Source organism: Panthera onca, chromosome B1 (assembly GCF_046562875.1).
Source record: "Panthera onca isolate mPanOnc1 chromosome B1, mPanOnc1 haplotype 2, whole genome shotgun sequence".
Lineage (NCBI taxonomy): Eukaryota > Metazoa > Chordata > Mammalia > Carnivora > Felidae > Panthera > Panthera onca.
Genome location: NC_138342.1, coordinates 126,790,288 through 126,813,967, shown reverse-complemented (window position 1 = coordinate 126,813,967; position 23,680 = coordinate 126,790,288). Strand labels below are relative to the sequence as shown.

Below are 23,680 nucleotides of genomic sequence, written 5' to 3'. Positions count from 1 at the left end.
GGTCACAATTTGTTATTACATATATAGGTTAACTTTATCTCCTTCAATTTTCACATTCGAGATTTTAGTTTTCTGTAGGACCCTGTGGTAGATTCTACACATTTTGTTTCATGATTTCTAGCAGACAGTACAAAATTTTCTGATTTCCCTTGTGTTTTTCCGGCTTCATTTGGAAGCAAAGAAATTATCTTCCTTGCGATCATATATTGTTCTGTTATTCATAAAATACTTTGTTCCATATCATGCTTCTTCAAATACAATCCCTTCTAATTCGATTAGAAAATGAGTAAATTAAAATAAAATTATGTGAGAATATTTGGTGAATTAACTTTAATTATTGAAGAACAAGGTATAGAGTATAACAAAATCAGGTCAAAAGTCAAACCTCTCATATTTTAATTTTGTCTTTGCTATTAACCATCTGTGTTGTTAAGTAAGTCCGCATCTTCTCAAAGAAAAAAAGTACGAGAAAGAACAGTGTAAGTGCCTTCTTTGTGCTAGGATTGTGTGAAGATAATGCATGAATCTCATTGGACCCCAACAGCCCTGTAACAGTAACACTACATTGCCCATGTGCAAGTTCATAATTGATGAAATTGAGTAACTTGCCCCGAACTTTCACTTAGTAAATGGTAAGGAAGAATTTAAGTCCAGGTCTGTCTGAAAAATACATGCTGTCAGTCAATAATCTGTTTACTTATCTTGAAAATGGGAATCTCTTGCATGATTCAAAAGATTGTTATAAAGATTTAAAGACTAAATGAATGCCAAATGTCTAAAAGTTTTTAAACAATCTACATATTTGGGTATTACTAGAATCTTTCCCTTATATTTTTCTATTCATTTCTTGATTATTTTTTTTCTTGACTCTTTGACTCAGGATTTAAATAAAATTTTTGGAATACTCATCACATTTTATAACCAGAAAATAGATCACAAGCATTTCACAAAGTGGTATTTAATTCTCTTTGATTCCACAAGTGTGACACCCCCATACCGGGACAGAGCGTCTGTTCCAGAGAGCTCATTGCTTTGGGCATTTGCATCTTTCTATTATCACTATCCTAGGTCACTCTGACATTTCAAAACAATGTCTTATATTTATATTGGAAGCCCTTATTAAACTAAGATACAATTTGTTTTTAATTAATAGGTCATTCCACCTTCATCTGTAAGATGACATTCTAGCTCAATCAGCTGCAGCACTACTTATTTAAGACAAGAGAAGAAGGTGAAAGGAGAACAAGGCAATTACAAGGTTAGTCTCTATTTCCAAAGCATCACCTGAGGCTTCATTCAGATAATTTCAATTAACTTTTATGGAAGTTACTCAGCTAAAACCCCAGCAAATGCTACTGTAACTAGATTCAGTGCTCCAGAGCTATACAACTGCTGGGGAATTTATACCATCATTTTTTTCAAGTGTACCAAAAAATATCGCTCCCAAGACTGACCTATGTGACATGTTCCCCATGGTCTAATGCAAATTAAGATGACTGTGATGTAAAGATCTCTGAGACAAGGGTCATAATGGAAACATTAGCAGACCCTTCGCTACAGAAGCCCTGCAGGGGGCCGTTAAGATATTTTATGGAAGTGCTATAGTGCCAGCCCGAAAAGCAATCGGCAAAGAGCAGGAAACATAAGCGACTGTAAAAAGAAAACAAAACAAAAACCCAATAAGAGACAATGAAAACATCATTAAAAACATAAAGGCAATGAAAATGCCTATGGTGTGTTTTCCATTATCTGTGACCTTGGGTTTCAGTTTTGGCTGTGTTCATCATCAGTTTAAGAAAAATACCGCCTTAGACTCCTAGGCTCACACATTCTTTGCATGATTCCTTAGAAGAGGAGGGGCAAAGCCCTAAGCTAGCTGTCAAAAAACAACTTACTATAAATTGTAAGGGTAAAATATCCCGTAAGAGTTTTCCCTCTGCGCTCTTGAGTATTGTCTCTCAGGGAACCCACCCAGGATGACAGGAAGATAAAAATTAGATTGAGGCCTTTTACACTGTTTTGACTGTTCATATCCTCCCTGTGTGTTATTTATATTAACAAATTCAGTTTTCTACCTCAAAAAGACAGCTGGTTAACAAAATGCTGTTGAACAAAAGAGATCTCTTAGGCATGGTTACACTGTCAGGTTATCCCAGATTAGAATCACAGATAACAGTGACCTAGCTATAGAACTCTGTTACTCAATGGAGATTGTGATCCAAATTTGTAAGTGTTTTCCAACAAGCCCTTTTAAAAAATAACTGTGAATAAGTTCCCCAACTCCTAATGTGCTTGTGTTTATTTTCTTCTGTAGTTTATTTTCTTTAGCATAAAACCTTTTTTTTTTTTTTTTTTGGCTTGAAATAAAATAGGTATTATTTACTCTAAGTGAAGTGAAAAATTGGGGCTAATTTCTCAATTACTTTCCATCATAAAATACTTCATTCCAGGTATCCCCAAGGTTAAATTTTATTTTCTCCACAAGGTTAAATTTAATGTCAGCACAGACTATCAGAAAAATAACCCCATTTCTTCCATTTGCTTTACATGTATAAATTCAGTCTTTACTTAATCTTTTTTTTTTTTTTTGGTAGAACACTAAATAAAATGTGACGCAAAGTCTGTATTTCTCCAATATGTAGTTGATGTTTGATGAAAAACTTGGCAACTTAATTCTCATAAAAATGATTAAGTAGAATTATACTGGCAAGACTCAGCTATCACGTAATGTTTGGGAGAGTGGATAGGAAGGAAGAGAGTGAAAAGGCAAGTCTCTTGTTTTTTTTCTCGCTTTCTCTCATCATATAATGTTTCTATGAGAATCTTCCATAATCAAAATTTAGGTCCTAAAGAATTAAGCATGAAACACATGGGGTTTATTCTTTGTGATCAGTCTGATATAGATTGCTTTGTTTTCCTTAGAGTCACTTTCCTAGTAAATTAAATTATATTACTAATTTTTTGCTCATTATCAATACTTTTTTTCCCTCAGTTTTCTACTGGTGCAACTCTAAGTAAAAGATATACTTTGAAAATCATTAGATTTGAACCAGAAAATAGAAATTATTTGCAGAGAATATTGTATTTCTCTTCATTTTGAAAATCTTTCAGAACTGACCTATAGCATTTTTGAAGCATATATATAATTAATATTTGAGGATTTCCCTTTTTACTTGATGGAGTTCAGGACATGCTAACCCCAAATATGGCACTTTGGCATATTGAATATTTTAAGCTGAAGGAGTTTGAGAAAATGGCAGAAGCAGAAAGGTCACTCTGATCTTCCCCCCAATCTTTCTCTATTGAAACAGATCATAAAATTCTCAGGTAAGAGGTGCCCTTCCTATGCCAGAGAAAAGGAGCATCCTTATCTCTGAAGACAAAGATGCCCCAAGAATCCTAACAAACAAGCCATACTAAATCTTCCTATTTACTATAATTACCTCATACTCTCCTTGGGAAAACTTAATACTCTAATAAAAGACAAATAGAGAAACATCCCATGGTTGTGGATAAAAGTTCTTGATGTTATACAGATGACAATACTATGTCTATTTTTCTATAAATTTATTGTACAAACCAATTAAGATCCACTTAGATATTTGAGGAACACAATAAAGTTACTTAAAAAGTTGTTTGAAAAATTGAAGTCCACAAATAACTACAACCTTAAAAATGAAGAAATTAACAGGGAGAATTTGTTCTATCAGATTTTTAAAATTAAAGTTGGGGTGCCTGGGTGGCCCAGTAAGTTAAGCATCCGGCTTCGGCTCAGGTCATGATCTCATATCTCGTGAGTTCGAGCCCCGCATCAGGCTCTGTGCTGACAGCTCAGAGCCTGGAGCCTGCTTCAGATTCTGTGTCTCCCTCTCTCTCTGTCCCTCCCCCACTCACGTTCTGTCTATCTCTACCTGTCAATAATAAATAAACATTAAAAAATGTAGAAAAAATAAAATTAGATTAAAGTATAATTAACATACAGTGTCGTATTAGTTTCAGGTGTACAGTATGACTCAACGTTTTATGCATGACCCAGTGCTCATCATGATAAGTATATTCTTTTTTTTTTAAATTTTTTTTTTCAACGTTTTTTATTTATTTTTTTTTTTTGGGACAGAGAGAGACAGAGCATGAACGGGGGAGGGGCAGAGAGAGAGGGAGACGCAGAATCGGAAACAGGCTCCGAGCCATCAGCCCAGAGCCCGACGCGGGGCTCGAACTCACTGACCGCGAGATCGTGACCTGGCTGAAGTCGGACGCTTAACCGACTGCGCCACCCAGGCGCCCCAAGTATATTCTTAATCTTTATCTAGTTCACCCCCAAACATGGAACACTTCACGACTTTGCATGTCATCCTTATGCAGGGGCCATGCTAATCTCTGTATTGTTCCAATTTTCGGGTGTGTGCTGCTAAAGAAAGCACTGTCCTTTAAGATTTTAAGACATATATTCTGAAATGCAGGACCTGGATCCTATGCTTTCACATGGAAAAATAGTAAGGATCCCACTAACTTCCTTTCAGATCCCAAGGAGGACAGCCCAAGGAAAAGGTAAAGAATGAAATAAAAGCCTAAAAGTCTGTGTCCCCACTTGTGAGGTAAAGTAATTCCACACTAGTGAAAATGTGAACTGATGAAGATCAGCCATTTACCAGTAAGTTTAGCAACTGTTTCAACCTTGAATAATAACACATGGAGAGGTGGGGCAGAGGTCTCTTATACACCAAAGGGTGGAAATGATGGAACGTCATCTCTGAAGTGAGTGTGGGAGCATGAGGATTGAGGGAAATGAGATCCTTCTATAAAAATATTCTATCATGACGGTGTGTCATAAGTCACTGAGCCATTTTCAGATTCTTGAAAAATCACTTTGTGCCTAATTGTTTAGCATAAATAATACTGTGATATATTGGTAAATTTAAAGTATTTGATACCTGTTTCTGTCAGTCTGTCCATCTATCTACATTGTTTGCAAATACACACACACACACACACACACACACACACACACACACACAAAGAACCTTAAATATCCTTTTACATAAATACATGTAAGATGGCCATTTACTTGCATGATGAGCAGGCTCACATTTGTCCTGAGTAAGATTAGTATAGTTCACTTTGCCCAGTAGCTTTCTTTCCACCTGTTTTTCATTAGTATTGACTCTGAAGTCAATAGCCTAGATGTGACAATCAAAAGGCACCACTTTGATTCTTTCATTAGTACTTACCTAGGTGACTGAGACCTGCTTAGAATCTCAAGATGCTATGAGAGGACAAGATTCACAGAGGAGAAAATAACTCAAGGCCAATATCGGATCAAGGGCTTTGCTATTGTTCATAGTTGTTCTAGAGTCTGGCCTAAATTTGGCAAAACTGCCTTTTTTTTTTAACATTAAGATTATCCTGTCCCCAACTCACCATGGAATTTTAACTTAATATACTAAGGCTAGATTAAAGCAAATGTAATTCCTGTACTTACTCAGACTCCCTTCCTCCTTTTTCTTAATATTTCCACCCAAAGTCTACCATTCTCATCTTGGTTGTCTGTGGAAAAGTATTTTTAAATATTCTAGAGTCAGCCTCCTTTTTGCCCTCTCAAAAAGTATTTTATAAAGCTAAAAAGATGACCACTTAAGTTATTAATACCTGTCTTTTATTTAATTACTTCACTCACTCATTCAATAAATATTTTAAAAAATTGTTTTAATGTTTATTCATTTTTGAGAGAGAAGACAGTGTGAGCGGGGGAGGGACAGAGAGAGAGGCAGACACAGAATCTGAAGCAGGCTCCAGGCTCCAAGCTGTCAGCACAGAGCCCAACACGGTGCCCAAACCCACGAACAGTAGGATCATGACCTGAGCTGAAAGTCAGATGCTTAACCGACTGAGCCACCCAGGGGCCCCATTCATTCAATAAATATTTAAAGAAGGACTTCATTTGCCACTCAGAGTGCTTGATCTGTTGGTAAAAAAAAAAACATAGCCAAGATCTGTGCTCTATGAAGCTGATATAAAACAGATAAATAATTACAAAGTGTAATGAATGAATGTTATGAAGTAAATAAAAATGGAGCTGAGATAGAAAATTACAGAAAGGAATGATTTTGGATGGGGCATTTTCATTGGCAAATCCAAGTGGGGAAGACCATGTGATACATTTTTTTCTGATGTAAATAAATACATTCATTTAAACTTCAGTAAGAAATCATCAAAATATGAATATAGCACATGAGTATTATTTAATGAATTAGTAGAGATAAATTTATCACAATTCTATCAATTCATCTTGATGCATCAGATAAAAGTTCCAAAGTTCTAAACAAAGACTTGTCTTGATGATATTATCAGTAATTGACAATAACAGACTTGGACCATCTCATTTTAATCATGCACTAAGTCTGGCATGTTCCCAACTAGCACCACATCAAGAAGTTTGAACTGCTCTGGGAAGGAATTCCAAGAATGGGACACCCAAGGGCTAGGATCTGAGATGTTCAGCAGAGAAGCTCTACTGCAGGAGAGCCAAATCACTACTCTCTACTGCTTAACCAAGGATCCCAAGAGTTATACGTGTATTTATGTGTACCCGTGTGTGTGTGTGTGTGTGTGTGTGTGTGTGTGTGGAGAAGCTATTGAGACTGTGCTCTGCAAGTGTAATCTGAAGATAGTGAAAATCTGACACAATTTAGAGAAGGCAGTATTTCTTGTGTGCATCCAAAATTATTTTAGCAAATCAGTCATTTATAAATAACTGCATCACATCTTTCAGTATTTCTGTATCTAAATACTAAACATGAAGCACAAAAGATGCCTTAATGCACACCAAGTTCATGTAAAGCTGTAAAATGCCATTTTTTGGAAGACAAACTGCATTTGCTCTGGAGCCTTGCACACGCATGCATAAAAACACCCCCAGCAAATATCTGCAGCCACTCGAACACATACAACCTCCTGTGGTTTCTCTGTATATCAGACGCAGCTGGGATGATTTGAAGATTATTTTTTAAGAATGCATCTAGCTTACATTTTTAGAATATAAGTTCCAGCCAATAGATGAGCTAAATGATCCTTTATTGCCACACAGCTCTTATTACCTCTCCAAGAAATCAGCAGTGTAAATATCCCACCCTGTGTCAACTAACACAGAAACTGGTAGAGTGAGGTTGCTGGAAACTTGGCATGGTGTGTAAATTCACAAGAATCCATCAAGCTCTTCTATTATTTATACTGTAAGATTTGTAAGCTGTCTGTAGAGTAACAGGTGTAGCCCCTATGGGTCAACAACCACCTGAATAATGCATGGGAAAAGGAAAGCAATACCACATACACCACAGTTTGGTATTGTTCATTCTGGGGAATAACTTTGCCTATAATGGCTGCCTAAAAAATCTTCCTTAGCAGTGATCCATATACTGTATAGTCATGTGTGATGGTTAAAGCCAGTTCCTTTGTATTTGACAGACCAATGTTGAATCCTGGTTTCTCCTGTTACTACTTTCTGATTTTTGTTTGGCCAAGATACTTTTTTTTTCCAAGACACTTTTAAACTCAGTCAAATTCAGTCTCAGTTTCATTATCTTAAGAATAAGGAAAAAATATGTTCATAATTAATTTCTAGTTAGCAGAACACTAACAACTGGATTTCGTTAAAAACTTACATACATGAAGGTCTTAATTATTAGAAGGGACAGAGATAGAAAGACAGTTTTGGGGGGGTGCCTGGGTAGCTCAGTCACTTAAGTGTCTGACTCCTGATTTAGGCTCAGGTCGTGATCTCAGGGTTGTGAGATCGAGCCCACGTGGGGCTCTGCAATGGGTGTGGGGTCTGGTTAAGATTCCCTCTCTCCCTGTCTGTCTGCCTCTCCCCCGCTCAAGCTCTCTCTCTTTCTCTCTCTCTCTTCCCCAAAAACTAGACAATTATTTTTATTTGGAAATTACTAAGGTCAAAACTATGAGTTACAAGAGGTTGTATACTATGAGTTACTGTCATTGTGTATTCATTGAATACAGATTCTGGATATCATCAACAGTAATCACAGAGAATATGTTTGTGTGGCGATGGAAAAGGAGCAGAACCATGGCACCCTGGAGTTTCTTTGCTCAATTAGACCGTAGAACCAGCATGTCACAGGACCTCTATTGTTAAATGTTATCATTTGGACAACAAAATGCTGATCTAAAAATAACTTATTGAGGGTTAAGTAGCTATTATAGCCCACTATATGTAAAGGAAATCTCATTTAGAAGGCTATGAATGAAGGATGAGGAAAACAAGTGAATTGACTGAGGTTTCCAGTTAGTAATAGAGCAAAGTACACTAGTATACTATGAATGAGTCACAGAAAATGGAACTGCAAAATGGCCATAACAGTTACAATTCTAATAATATTATCTAGTATTTACTGAGCATTTACTGTGTGCCAGATGTGCTGCTAAATGTGCTTTATGTGTCATTGCCTCCTTTAATTCTTACAATAACCCTAAGAGGTAGGCACAGATATTTTGGTTTTTCTAGATAGGAAAGCTCAGGTAAATGAGCTTAAGTAAGCTGTCTGTGGCTACACAGGGAACACGATATAAAGCCAGATCTTTGACTCTAAAGTTCAGAATGATATGACTCTTTAAAATTTTCTAGTCTAAACTTAACAGGATTACTTGCTTCTCTGTAAACAACCAGATGAACATTTTTCCTATGGTGCCCAATGCAATCGAGGTAGTGACATATGAGAGGGATGAATGCGTACCTTCCTCCAATGAAAGTGTTTCCTTTAAAAATAATGGAATGAAATTTCCATAAATCTTGTCAGCTTTGTTTTGAAATTTTCTTACTATGACTCATAAGCATAAAAACCAAAGCTGCCGTGAAAGATGGAGAATCTAAACAAAGTTGGAAAAAATGTATTTTTTGAATCCCTACAATATTGTCAATTCACTTTATTTTTGTGGCCTTGTTTTTCCTAGGACATAAATACCACATTTCTATCTGTGGAGGAAGTGCTGCATAAGGTGAGCCACGTTCCTTATAAGAGAAGTTCATTTTTCCCCCAAATGATATGTTATGTCATTCTTAGAATTCTATTGTGAGCCCAGATGATAACTCATAATCTCCCTGCCCTTTGAGTTTGAAGACACTGCAGATTTCTTACAGAACCTATCCTCATAGTTAAGAGTGAAAGAGCAGAGATCCAAGGGGCACCTGGGAGGCTCAGCCTGTTAAGCAACCGACTCTTGATTTTGGCTCAGGCATGATCTCATGGTTTGTGAGTTCGAGCCCTGTGTTGGACTCTGCACTGACAGCAAGTAGCCTGCTTGGTATTCTCTCTCTCTCTCTCTCTCTCTCTCTCTCTCTCTCTCTGCCCCTCCCCCACTCACACATAAGCACTCTCTCTCAAAATAAACAAATAAATAAACATTAAAAAAAAGCGCAGGGGTCCAAAGCACCATTTCTGCCCATTGTGATGTCTGGTCCATTGCCACTAGATAAGTATTAAAGACAGGGAGCAGAAAGCCCCCCAGTGCTAGGGCTTGTTGGTTTGCTTGCTTCTTGTGTGTTTGTTTACTGGAGATAAATGCCAAGAAGGTAATTATTTCTTCTCCTAGAAAGAGTCTTGACTGAGAAATGATAAACAGTCCCACCCATTGTGCAGAAACTTGGTGAGAATCCCTTAGAGATCTAGAAAAAATGTGAGCCAGGGAGCCTGAATACAAATGCTGGACAGGACTGAAGAGGAGGAGGAAGGGTGGTGTGACAGAGGGAGGGGAAAGAGGAGGAGGAGGAGGACGAGGGGGAGCAGGGGGAGGAGAAAGTGCTAAGATAAGTGGCACAAGGGACAGGGACAAAGATGAAGGAAATGAGAAATAGAGGTGCTCCAGGAAAGGAAAGGAGTCTCAGTCTCTTAAAAGATTTGCCATTATGTGGTGTCTGAGCACTCCTGCAAAACACAAAAACAGAAATGTGGAGAAAACCAGCATAGCAATAACCACAAAGATGGTCTGGGACTTCTAAAGAACTCAGAAGAAACTACCTGAACATGAAATGTGGCCAGGAGAAGCTAAAAACAGTCATCTACTCATAAGAGCCTGTGCTGGCAGGCTAAATTCAACTCTGCCTAATAATCTATTCTATATGAAATCAGATAGCTAAAGCCTGAAAAGAAGAGTCAGAAACCCCATCTATTTTAACCAAAGGATAATTAATTAATTAGTAAGCAAACAAACAAATAAATAACTATAGGCAGAAGGATTTCCATATAATGGACAAGAATCTCTCATTCGAATAGAAGAATACTGTTTTGGGGCACCTGGGTGGCTCAGTCTGTTGGGCATCGTACTTCGGCTCAGGTCATGATCTCGTGATTCACGGGTTCAAGCCTATGTGCTGACAGCTCAGAGCCTGAAGTCTGCTTTGTGGATTCTGTCTCCCTCTCTCTGCCTCTGCCCAGCTCATTCTCTCTCTCTCTCTCTCTCTCTCTCTGTCTCTTTCTCTCTCTCTCTCTCTCTAAAAAATAAATAAAACATTTTAAAAAATTAAAAAGAATATTGTTTTCCTCTTAGAGCCAGAGCATCTATAAAACCGTGCCAATATAACTGTAATATGCATATTAGAGAAGACTTTTTATTTTAATTTTTGTGACACAGTTTGCAAAAGACTTTAACAAAAGACATTCCAGTCGGCAGAGAGGCATACTTCCCAAAGTTCATGTCTTTGCTCATATTTCAGAAAAATTGCATTTTAGAAATACAACTGGAAAAGTTGTGATTGAAACCAATCACTAGGCGATCTCACACAGAGAACTATGCAATTAGCACCGTTGTTACCCAAAAGCTAGTAGAAGTGGACAGGGGAATTGAGAGAAGAATGAAGAGGAGGATATTTTGCAAGAAAATTGGATTTCAGTCTTGACTTAAAACCGGTTGACATTGAGGGCACCTGGGTTGCTCAATCGGTTAAGCACCTGACTTCGGCTCAGGTCATGATCTCACAGTTGATGGGTTCAAGCCCTGTGCTGGGCTCTGTGCTGACAGCTCACTGCCTGTAGCCTGTTTCAGATCCTGTGTCTCCTTCTCTCTCTACCCCTCCTCTGCTCACGCTCTCTCTCTCTCTCTCTCTCTCTCTCTCTCTCTCTCTCTCTCTCTCTCTGTGTCTCAAAGGTAAATAAATGTTAATTTTTTTTAAGCCGATTGACATTGTAGTTGTCCTATATGTCACTGTGGCAATAGCCATATTGTCTTAGTCCAAGCTGCCATCACTAAATAGCACAGATTTGGTGGCTAAACAACAGAGATCTATTTTCACAGTTTTGGAGTCCAGAAGTTCATGAGCAGAGTGCCAGGAGGGTTGAGTTTTGGTGAGGGTTCTCTTCCTGGCTTGTAGACAGCTGCCTTCTTGCTGAGTCCTCACATGGCCTTTTCTTGGTACATGAGTTCAGAGAAAGAGAAATTTATCTCTTGCTTTTCTTATAAGAGCTCTGCCCTCCTAACCTTATTTAACGCTAACTACTTCCTCAAAGCTCCATCTCCAAATTAGGGCTTCAATGTATTAATTTTCGGGGAGACCCAAGCATTCAGTTCATGATCTATATCTATATCTATATCTATATCTATATCTATATCTATATCTAATTATAATCACTCAATAAAAGCTAAAACCTTTCCAGTGTCTCTCTAATATTCCATGTCCCTCCACAACCTGTTTCCTATTCCCAGTACTGCTTATCATTCCACTAGCACTTTGCTTGCTCTGTTGCAGCCTGATGGTGTCTTCAAGTCCTCTGAATGCACTAAGATTGTTCTCATCTCATGGGGTTTCCATTCGCTGTTCACTTAACATGAAATGTGCTTCTTCCAGGTAGCTATCTGATTTACTCTTTGCTTAAATGCTAGTGCATCAGGAGAGGTTTCCTGAGCATCCGATATAAAATAGCAATCATGCTTACCCACCCCCATCCCACCTTGGCATGCTATCTCTTTTACCTACTTCAATTTATTTTCTATACCTCTCAACATTCTGATACACACACACACACGCACATATACACGTATGTGTGTGTATACTTATATAAGTATATCACACATATATATACTTACCATCTTAGTATCTCAACAGGGACCAATGTGTTTTGTTCACCTCTGTATCTTCTATGTCTAGTCTTATGTTGGCAGGCAGCTTCTCTAAAATCTTTGCTGGAGTACTGTTAAATGAAAAAATTATGTGCTATGTATATTTTACAAACACACACTTAATGGATCCTTATGTTTTCTATTGTTACACAGAGAGTCTGGATGATACTTTTTATAAATTTACCACTCAGATTTGGGGAAAATATTTCAGGAAGCGTTCTTTTTCCCACATGACGATCTTTATAACTACAGCATGTTATTCACCTAATTAAAAAGCAGCCTGAGTAAATCACATTTTGTAGAGTATTGTTTATATGCCGTACCCCTTTTCGGGCAACAGCTTATAACCACTACTAGTATTTGAAGCTGAACATTCTGTATAGTGAACTAAAACAATACTTAAAGTTTAATTCGAAAGTTAATAAAAACTGCCAAGAGAATTGTTAATAACACCTAAACCTATATAACGAAGTGAGAATTCTCTACACATACACCGTTAAGGAGACAATAAATTATAGAAATCACATATTTGTCATATTTGTATTCTTATACAAAATGCAGTACTGATAGAAACTTTCAATTCTTCCTTCCAAAGGACCTGTGGAAACTCAGCTTTGGCTAGGTAAATAGTCCCCTCCCTTCCTGGTCTTGCTTTGGTTATTTGTTGCCCATTCCTCCCTGGCAAACTTAGTGGCTTAAAACAACCACCACTTATTTGCACAGAATCTGCAGTCTGGGCAGTGTATAGTGGGAAAGGTTTATCTCCATTTCATGTAGCATCAGCTCAATTGGACATTGGGTGATTCACTCCACGAATGGCTCACTCATATGGCTGGCAATTGGATGTTGGCTATCAGCTGGAGCTTGGTGAAGGATGAATGCCTGGGGATTCAGTTCCTCTCTTCATGGGTCCCCTCTTATGGGCCTTTCCAGAGGCTTCCTTTTGGCCTCCTCATATCAAGGTGTCTGGATGTACAGAGCAAGTGTCCAAGAAGGTAAAGGAATAGAGAATTTTTATAATCTAGACTTAGAAGTCATACAGCCTTACTTCTGTTGTGTTCCGTTGAACAAATCAGTCACAAAGGTCTACCTGGGTCCAAGGGTTGGGGACAGAGATTCTATTGCTTGATGGAAGGATTGTCAATGTCATTCTAAATGGAGAATGGGGGATGGACTCTGTGGTGGTGTTCCTCTTTGGAAAATACAATCTGCCATGGACTCATCCTGATTTTTTCTTCATATACTATCCAAATCTTGTTGGTGTTTCCTGCACTATTCTTTTCCCATACCTATCTACTCTGGGTTGTTGTTTATTTGTATTTCAGCCCTTATTATTAGTTATAGACAACCCTTCTTTTCTGCTTGTGTACCAAGACTTTATCAACAGTGCTCCTCAAGGAGGTTTGTTTTCTCCGAAATTAATGGCAAGATTTTTCCCATAAATTACTCAGCACTCTGAGAATTGCTTATTTCTTTTCAGTGATCCTAAAGTTCTACTTGACCTTTCCCTTCTTTAGGCCTTTTGTGTTCTTTGTCTATCTGCTTCTGGGTCCTGTACTATCTTACCTATTATAGCAATAAAGAGAGTCTTTTCTTTTCCTACTTTAATGGAAAAATAAAGCAAAGATACCAGGTTATTTGCTGATTAGGGCTTGAGAAGAAAATGAATGTTTTCCTTAATTGGGCAGAAATGTTGGTGACATGACAATGTCCCTGAAACTCTGTTAACTTGCTGTTACTCAAATAGTTACACCCCATTCCCTAGGGCAGTTTTCCTTTTACAGCAGATTGGGTATCACAGCTTCTCTAAATTGAGCCTTATGAAATTGGCCCAGCAGCTATTTACCAGCCCCGAGGTCCACCCTCATCTTTTGTCCTTCATGTGCCTTTCCATGCAGCTCTGGAAACTATTGGAGTCTGCTTCACACTTCGGAGGATTATGGGAAATTGGGATGGAGGAAGCTTACCACCATTTTCCTCCCAGGTACACTGTGCCACAGTTTCTTCAAGTGTTGCTAATACAGGTGTTTCTGTTACAGAAAGTTCAAGACCACACTGTCTGTGTATACTTCCCAACTTCAGGGACACGTTTGTTCTTCCTCATATTGGATGAAGAGGGCTGAAAAGAATAAGGCTCTATGCTTCAGACTCCCAGATGCTCTTCCCAAATCCAGTCTCTCTGACTATGTTCAGCATTAACGATGGCACAGACGGGGATGTTTGTGTTCTGCAGCCCCGCACACATCCTGCTAGATTCGGGTTGCCAGGCTCCCCTGGCAGGAACTGTCAATCTTTCTGTGATCCTCCTGCAGTTCTCCCACTGAACATTAGAAAGGGAAGAGTAGTACTTTCATTCCTACCCAAGCTCTGCTCTCTCCATAAGACTTACCACCTCTCTCCCTACCCAACCCCCCTCTTTGACTGGGATAATGCTGGGGGGATGGGGAGAGTTGGTGACTAGGCATTTTCTAAACTGGCTCTTGTCACTAATTCCTGGTAGGAAGGTGGTGGGCTTTCTGAACATAGAACATGAGGTATATTTATTCTTGGCTTTGGATCTTTGCAAAAATTCTAGAAACTAAGTATCCTATTTGCCATCCTATTTTATGTATTATAAAGTTTAATGTACTGATTATACTAATCTGTACATTTTCTGGTAAGAATTTGGGTTACCCAAAGATACTAGAAAACATTGAGGAATGTGAATCTTTAAATACTCAGTTGCATCTCTCACAGCTATAAAATTAGATTCTCTTACCTAATTTCACAAATAAATGCTTTGTTGTGTGAGCTGTTCTTCTAAGGTTTCATATGCTTCCCCTGAGATGGACACATCCTCATTCAGAGTGTTTCTCCTTCCTGTCCCTGGAGATGACTCCTGAAGGAAAAAAAAAATTACACTTCAGAGAGAGTAGGAAAACCTCTCTCAGAATCACCCAGCATCTAACAACATTCTTCTTTGTAGCTGCCTACTTTACAGTGTTTCTTTCTCCTTTTTTTCACACAAAACCCCCAAAATAGGGAATTTTCTTCAGCAGAGGAAGGGTGATATGAAGTTACAATTTTCATAACACTCCCCTAGCAACAGACCCAGGGAGTTTTTCCTACCATATTTATCTTGGGTGGCATAAACCTGGGCATAGACATAAAAATATGGGTGAAGATTTGAATGTGGAATACACCGTGAAGGTCACTGCTGTGTGAATTCTGTATAGTTTGTCACATAACATTGATTTGGCTTTCATTTATTTTGCTATTGTTGTTTTGTTTATTGCCACAAAAACCCCTTCGGTTTTTGTCAGGGAGAACTAACTGAATGGGTCAAATTCATCCAACATTTAGCTATGAGACCAGGCAGTCTTGGATTTGAATTCTGCTGTACCCTGGAGCCTTCTCCACCCAATGAAGAAGCAATTAATAAAAATTATTTGCATGGAGGTGATTGTTACAAGGGTCAGTTTCACTTTGAAGTGCTCATTTTGAAATTGTTATGGGTGAGTGGAAAGTGCACTGGGTTAGATGGAATCCATTCACTAAGAAATAATGATCAAATGTCTTCTAAACACCAGGTACACTTTGAGGGTTGAGGCAACAGCAGTGAACAATGGGGACAAAAATCCCTGCTCTCCGGGAGACCATATTCTCATGGGAGGAGGCAAATGATAAATAAATTAAAAAAAATAAAATATATCATGTATTTGATGAAAATAAAGTATGAGATCTCCACCCATCAATAACTTGATGACCTTGGAGCTATCATGTACCCTTTTGAGACTTGTTTTTTTCCTCAGTGAGAGTGGATTTGTGTGGATGATCACTAGGTGGCTTTTGGTGTTGACATCTGGTGAGACTTTTCTTTAACTCTTTTCTGGTTTCAGTTTGTTTTTTGGTGTAAATTCAGAATGGCTTCCATATAGGCAATATTCCAGCTTCACTCACTAAGGGAAGGAGAAATTCAGGTCAGGAGACTGGTGTCTGGGCAACTGGATGTGATTCATAAATTTGCAGTAATTGCTTTTAATCTACTTTTTTTTTGTCCTAAAACTCAGACCTGAATAATCAGGCAACTATATATTAACTTTACCCAAAAGACCTTGGACCACCTGTCTGTTTCCTGTTTTCCTTGCCAAGTATCTCTTCTGGGAAAAGCTGACTGGAAACACAGCAGGACAAAACTCATTTCTCTCCTTTCTTTGTTCCATCTGTCTCTCTTCTCATCTGGGAGATCTCTTGTTCACTTCCTCATTATTTCTCACATTCAAGGCTAAATTCTCCACCTGTGTTTTTGATCCACTGCTTCCCATCTTCTTCCAGATGTTGTTCCTACAGTAAGTCCTACCCTTCCCTATCTTTCCAGTATTTTAGATGTCTCCCTCTGCTGACTCTTTTCACACAAGCTAAAAATACTACCATGTCTTCTCCACTGAAAAAATCCTTCATTCCCTCTGGCTAATGCTCTAATATTCACTTTCCCTTCACTAACCAAGCTACTCTGAAAAAAAAGAGGCTGCATTTTACATAACCTTCTTATCGCCTATTGACTTTTCAAAGCATGGATACAGGTTTGTAACTATAACTACCTTGGAAACTGGTTTCTCCCATATCTTTAATGATGTGCCAAGTATTTTCACCACTCTCTGCAGCATTTGACAATATTGTCCATAATGCTCTTGAAGCTCAGCCCTTATTCATATTTGAGACTTGACTGTGTCATCTACATCTACTCTGGTGTCTTTATCAGCCTCTTTTCCTGGTTCCTTTCTCCCCATACTTCGGACTCTTTCTTTCCTACTTCCCTCTTTGCACTTTTTAAATCCACTTGCAGTTTCCACTACTACCTGATAACTGTCACCTCTCCAGATCCAAACACCTCGTTTGAAATCTTTGTATCTGATTGCCTCTTGGATGGTAGTATACATGACTATGGGGCATCATCCTTGTTCCTTACCTTCAATACAGCCTATTCCCTAATGAACTCATAATATCTACCTCTCCCTTAGCAAGCATGGACTGTTCTTATATTTCGTTTTATGTTGAAAGGCTTCCATCTACTCAACATTATGCCTTTAAAATTGTCCACATTGATACATGTGTATAGATCTAATTTATTTATTTTAACTGCTATTTAAAGACTCTCTGGACTCAAATCCTATCTCTGCCACTTAATAGCTTTGTGATCTTGGGTAAGTATTTAGTTTCTTCATGCCTTATTATTTTATTTATTTATTTTTAAATTTTTAATGTTTAATTTTTTTGAGAGAGAGTGAGAGTGAGAGAGAGAGAGAGAGTGTGTGAGCAGCGAGGGGCAGAGAGAGAGGGAGACACAGAATCCGAAGCAGGCCCCAGGCTCTGAACTGTCAGCACAGACCCCGACGTGGGGCTCGAACTCAGATCATGATCTGAGCCAAAGTCAGATGCTTAACCAACTGAGCCACCCAGGCGCCCCAATGCTTTATAATTTTATATGAAAAATTAAACTTTTATAACTAGTTTCTGAGGTTTATGTTCCATATATATTTATATACATGTATATATGTATGTACATTCACACATAACATATATCTTTACCAGTACTTGTTATTAACCAGAACTTTTAATTTTCATCAATATTATGGGTACGAAATAGGATGAAATTGCTGCCTCAATTTAAATGCCCAACACCTGCAGGGTTTTGTCCATCCCTCTGTGGGAAAACAAATACATATTGAGCAAGTACTTAAGAGAGTGCCTAGCACTTGGTAACAGCTCAATAAATGTTATCTATTACTCTTACTAATATTATTATGTAGTATGATGTTGTAATGATATAACATACAATTTTGTCCATTTTCTTGTTACCGAATATTGAGTCTTTGTCCTTTTGGTATGAAAAACCTTGCCTAATGATTATGTTATTCCATTCTCTTTGACAATAATTGATTTGAGAATGGGCACATGACCAATATTGAGCAGAGAAACATGAAATTTTGGAAATGGTTTCCTTGATCCTAAAATGAAGTCACAGGAATATAGGGTCCTTGCTTTTCTTCTAGACACTGTGTGTCTGGATGAGATCCATGGAGGAACTACAGTGTTCTTGCCCCTGAGAGAGGCCAGTCTGGGATAGAAGCTGGTATGTTAATAATGGCAGAAACAGAACTGGAAAGAACTGACTTCTTGAAGACTCATTGAGCCTCTGATCATAATAAGCCTGGTTTTCAGCTAAACTCTGTACACAGGTGATAGTAGACGTCCACGTTAATTAAGCCAATTTGAGATAAGATTTCTATTGCCTAAAGCCAAAAGAATTCTAACTATAAACTTGCTGAAACAGTTTTAAAATATTTATACTCCCACTAGCAATGTATGAGGGTTTGTATTTTTCCATGACTCTATCAACACTTGGTGTGATCAGACCTTTTAATTTCTGACAATATTATGGCTGTGAAATTGAAACTCACTGATGTTGCAGTATAAATCTCTGTGATTTTCTATGTATATAATCATATAATTCTCCTCACCTCGAGTCAATTTATGATTTATATCTCATCTCTTTTTATTCTCTCATTAATTTGCCAGTACTTCCCAGTATAGAGTTGAGAGGAAGCAGTCATGGTAATAACAGCTTAAACAAAATAGTTTATTTCTTACATTTCAAGAAGTCTGGAAACTGGCAGTTTGGGGCTGATATGGTCCTACATGTTGTTAAGAACTCAGACCTTCCAGTTCTCCACTCTGATACCATTGGTTCATAGCAGCCTCCACATCAGCAGTGGAAATAAGGGGGAAGAGTAGAAAAAGAAAGGTGGTAAGTCACAGGCCAGATGTCTGTTAAGGAAGGGCTCTCGGAAGCTGCCTCCTAAAGTTTCAATTTATATCTCAGCCTAAACTTGGATTAGAGGTAGATATGTGGGGGAATAACTAAAGTAAGAAATGATCTTTTTTAAAATAATTTTTTGAGTTTATTTATTTTGAGAGAGAGAGTGTGTGTGAGCAGGGAGGGAAAGGGCAGAGAGAGGAGAGAGAATCCCAAGCAGGTCCTGTGGTATCAGCACAAAGCCCGATGCCAGGCTCGAAGTCTCAAACCATGAGATCATGATCTGAGCCGAAATCAAGAGTTGGCTACTTAACCGGCTGAGCCAGCCAGGAGGCCCAAAGTAGGGAATGTTCTAACATTTCACTGCCATTGAATTTGCTTGTTGTTTGGCAGATATGAACAATTGGATAAGAAATTGACCTTCTATTACTGTTTTGTTCCTTTTTTTTATAAGTTGTTTTGAATTTCATTAAATGACTGTTGCATTTATTTATATAAATTTTTCTTTACATTGTCAAGTTGACATATTATATTAATGTATTTTCTAAATTTAAATCATCTAAATATTCTCAGGATCAACACATTGTGAATCAGTTTGCTATTTTACACAGTAGTTTTACATCTATTTCAAAAATGACAATTGCTAATCATTTTTCTGGCTTTATTTGCAGAATCATTAGCAAATACATACTAGTTCCATAAAATTAGTGGGTGAACTTTAATTTTTTGTAAACACTGGGACAGTTTTATAAGAAAAGGGTTTTCTATTTCTTGAAAACGTGGTGGAATACTACAATCTGGACCTGTTGCTTTTTCTGTATGTAGACTTTTTGATAATGATTATATCTCTTTAGTTGATATAGGTGTACTCAAATTTTTTGTTTATATTGAATACATTTTGTTAACGTATTTTTTCTAGAAAATTAACATTTTATTTTAAAATTTATTATAAAGGTTCTGATATTTTGAACAAGTTTTTAAAATCCTCAATATTACATATATTTATGGTCTTTTCAATATCTGTCTAACTATGTACCTATCACCTGTCTGTCTATCTATTGCTTCTCTCTTTCTCTCACCCTTTTTTTTTCCCTGATCCACTTTGGCAGAATTTTGTCTATATTCATGGTGCTTTTATAGAACTGGGCTTTAATTTCATTGCTCTTCTCTATTCTTTTTGCTCATCTTCCATGACATTAATATTTCCTCTTTTGTTGTTTTTCTACTTTCTTAAGTTTTGTTATTTACCTAATTTCTTGATTGTAATTTAGATCATTAATGCTTAATCTGTTAATGAATGTTTAATCTGTGCAGTTCTATATTAGTTACGTATGCTTTAGGCTAAAGTAAACGACACTTTCGGAAATATTTTGAATAGGAGTCCAGGCCTCAGATGGTGGCTTAAAGTCTTCATGGTCTGAGGTCCTTCCATTTTGCTCCTCTCCTATCCCTAGGGAATTGCCCTGATCTGTGTAGTAGAATATCACCCAACTGCACAGCTGCATTCAAGCATAAGATCATAGCATCACTTCTGTTCACTTATGTCTTGTTTTCTGAATCTAGGACAAAGCACACCTTCATCTGCTCTTTTGGCTGGCTTGTGTAGGTTGTCCACCCTCACCCAACACACACACACACACACACGCACACACACACACACGCATGTATGCACATATGCACACATACACAAATGAATATATGTAATTTTTACAAAGAGCTAATTCGTCATGGTGTATAGTTCTTCACCTTTGGATCCAGGTTCAGATCCTGGCTCTAACACTTCAAACTATAGCAACCATCAACAAGTCATTTAACTTTTCTGAAACATGGTGTTCTCATCTGGAAAATGAGAATAATAAAAACATTCTTATGAAGTTGTTGAAGGAAAAGTTTAAGTAGGAAAGTGCACAGTTCGGTTTTTGGCATCTAGTAGCATTCGATAGAAGTACACCTCTGTGTACCTATAGGAAATGCCTCAGTAAAGGTGGGATCACCAAATCAATTCCCGAGTTCAGAAGAACATGCTTTGTGATTTTCTTGTTATGTTTCTGCTTTGGGGACAAAGGACATTGTTTTTTTAAAGGTGACAATTCTCTAATCATGGTAAAGGGAGATAAATATTTTGTTTTCCTCCAGGGAGAAAAAGAGATGTATTAAATGCTTAACGGAATTTTCTTCAATGCCACAAAATTGGTGGCTATAAATTTTGAACACAAGTTGAATTATTGTTGACGTTTTATTTCCTCAGGGGCTTTTTGACCACATCATTAAACTGTATCACTTTCATTGACCTAATTTTATCACGAAGTCCAGGGGACTATTAAAGGGATACTTTAAAAAATGAAATGAAATGAAATGAAATGAAATGAAATGAAATGAAATGAAATGAAATGAAAGTTTTATTCCATGTGGTCAATGTGATGTTCTTGCTAATTTCTATCAATTGTTGTTAATTCATTTTTGTTTCTTGGAAAAGTATATATAAAGATGAGCATTTCCATAAAAGGACAGATGCCATAGGTGTTGGGCTCAATTATTCTTATTATTTTATCTATTAAGAGCAATATCTAAGAATAAAATGAAAGGTGTTATTTTTCACAAACTCATTTAAGTGAATTTTGAAAATATGGGTTCAGAGAGTCTAGTGACTAGTTTTTAATTCACAGATCAGTATACCTAAATTTTAGAATTCGAACATCACCCCTTGCACACTACTTTGAACACACGATTACTGCACAAAATATATCAGTCAGGATATGAAATTTTTTCCCTTGACTGAGTATGAAAGGAGGCCTGAGAAATGTATCTGTACCTGGTCTCAGGAGCAAGTAGTATAATTTGTTTTATACAATAAAATTCTATCAAAAATTTTACCTAGGGGCACCTGGATGGCTCTCAGTTAGTTAAGTGTCAGACTCTTGATTTTGGCTCAGGTCATGATCTCATGGTTGGTGGCTTTGAACCCTGAGTCAGGCTCTGCACTGATAGCACAGAGCCTACTTGGGAGACTCTCTCTAACTCTGTCTCTCTCTCTACCCCTCTCCAGCTTGCTTACTTTCTCTCAAAATAAATAAATAGATAAACTTTAAGGAAAAAAAATAGAATGATTCAGAGATGAAAAAAATGCAATAAAGGAGATTGGAAATAAGTTTGATGCAGAAATGAATTAAAACTTTAAAGTATCTGAAACATTATGGGGCACCTGGGGGATTCAGTCGGTTAAGTGTCTCATCGAGCCCCACATTGGGCTGTGTGCTGGCAGTCCAAAGCCCACTTGAGATTCTCTCTAGCCCTCTCTCTGTCCCTCCCCTACTTGCTCTCTCTCTCTCAAAAAAGTAAACATTTGAAAAAAATTATCTAGAAAAAAATCAGTGAATTCTAACAACTTATACAACAAAAGGGGAAAGATGAGGCGAGATTGTGAAGGAAAGAGACAAAACAGAGACAGAGACAGAAACAGCCATATAAACAAACAAAGTGACAGAGAGAGAGAGAGAGAGAGAAGCAGCAGCAGAGAGAGGCATTTCCCCCTACAACTGAGTGAAGTCATCTGCTTACTTGGCTGTGTCTCTAAGATATTAATTCCAAATTGGGGGACATAGAAAGCATGAAGAAATTAACTTCATAAACTATCAGAAGTCTATTTTAGTTAAAATTTAGCTCTTCGATCAAAACCACTTTTTAAAAAAATTCTTAAGGTTAGCGTTATATAGCACCTGAAGAACCAAGACATGTAATGTTTGTCTTCTTTGCCTTCCTTGATCTGTCTCCAGAAACGTGCTCAGAGAAAGGAGCTCAGTGCCCAAGAGGAACAAGAAGGACAGACCTCACACAATGACACATCCTAGATAAGTATCACCTTAAACAATGACGTTGGGACTTCTTCCCTAATCAATCGTATCTGGCTTCCAAATTTAAATACAGTTTTTATATAAGCAATGTATGATCTCTATTGTTTTCCTTATATGTATTTTCTACATAGAAGTATCATTACTTGATTTCCCAAGCAAGTCAGTTTTTCCTAAATTGAAAGTTAGCCTTTGTTGAGTGCTATTTTAACACAGAATAACAGAAGTAGAGTATTTTTGCAAATATAACTATCTGTTTTAATAAAGATGGAGACACCTTGAACTACACACACACATGCAAACACACACACACACACACACACACACACACACACACACACATATACTTTGACACATACTTTCAGGTAATAGTGAAGAATGAAGAACCTGAGGGAAGCATTACTTTAGCCTGGTAGCTTTCTTAATTATCATTACCCCTTTATGATGCTATTTGCAGCTGAATAACTAGTTTCTCTCTCCCAGCCATGACTTCCTTCTGTTCATCCCTGCAGTGGAGGCAGAATCTTGTGTGTGTGACACTGCAATCTGTCACATGGTATGATTGTAATCCCCACACATTCAGCATTAGCCATACCAAGTGTAAGGAAAAGAAGAACAATATCCTCCACACTTAGTTAAAATGTCATGGAAAACTGTGAAAAACACACACACAAAGTGTTCAGGGTGTCCATTTTTCAGCATGATGTATTTTTAGTTTTCTGCAGCCGGCAAGTCTTAATTCAAACCAAAGAAAAATATCAATGGACTGCATATGGTACACTTCTCAGCATCTTTAAACATATTTGAACCAAGCAACATCATCCTTACAGCATTTTCTAGGACTAAACTATAACTGCTCACATTTATAATGCCTTCAAACCAGGGAGTGAAAAGGAACCTGGAAGAAACATTG

At 37.6% G+C, this 23,680-nt stretch overlaps 1 protein-coding gene and 1 non-coding gene across 6 annotated transcripts in view; one reads left to right on the top strand and one right to left on the bottom strand.

Moving 5' to 3' along the window:
• The window catches only part of IQCM (IQ motif containing M), a 649,280-nt gene extending 626,393 nt beyond the window's left edge, over positions 1–22,887 (top strand). For 4 of the 5 annotated variants that reach the window (XM_078445704.2, XM_078445701.2, XM_078445706.2 and 1 more), the window contains exons 16-18: positions 1,154–1,258; positions 8,965–9,009; positions 22,693–22,887. In XM_078445704.2, the coding sequence (XP_078301830.2) occupies positions 1,154–1,188 (35 nt within the window). In that variant the 3' untranslated portion in view covers positions 1,189–1,258; positions 8,965–9,009; positions 22,693–22,887. Of the gene's footprint in view, positions 1–1,153; positions 1,259–4,523; positions 4,552–8,964; positions 9,010–22,692 lie in introns of all 5 variants that reach the window. The other variant, XM_078445702.2, reaches the window with a different exon arrangement.
• Positions 4,321–4,424, bottom strand: LOC132693414 (U6 spliceosomal RNA). Its single transcript, XR_009616800.1, has one exon. It is a non-coding gene; the product is annotated as a U6 spliceosomal RNA (small nuclear RNA).
• Positions 22,888–23,680: the final 793 nt, after the last annotated feature.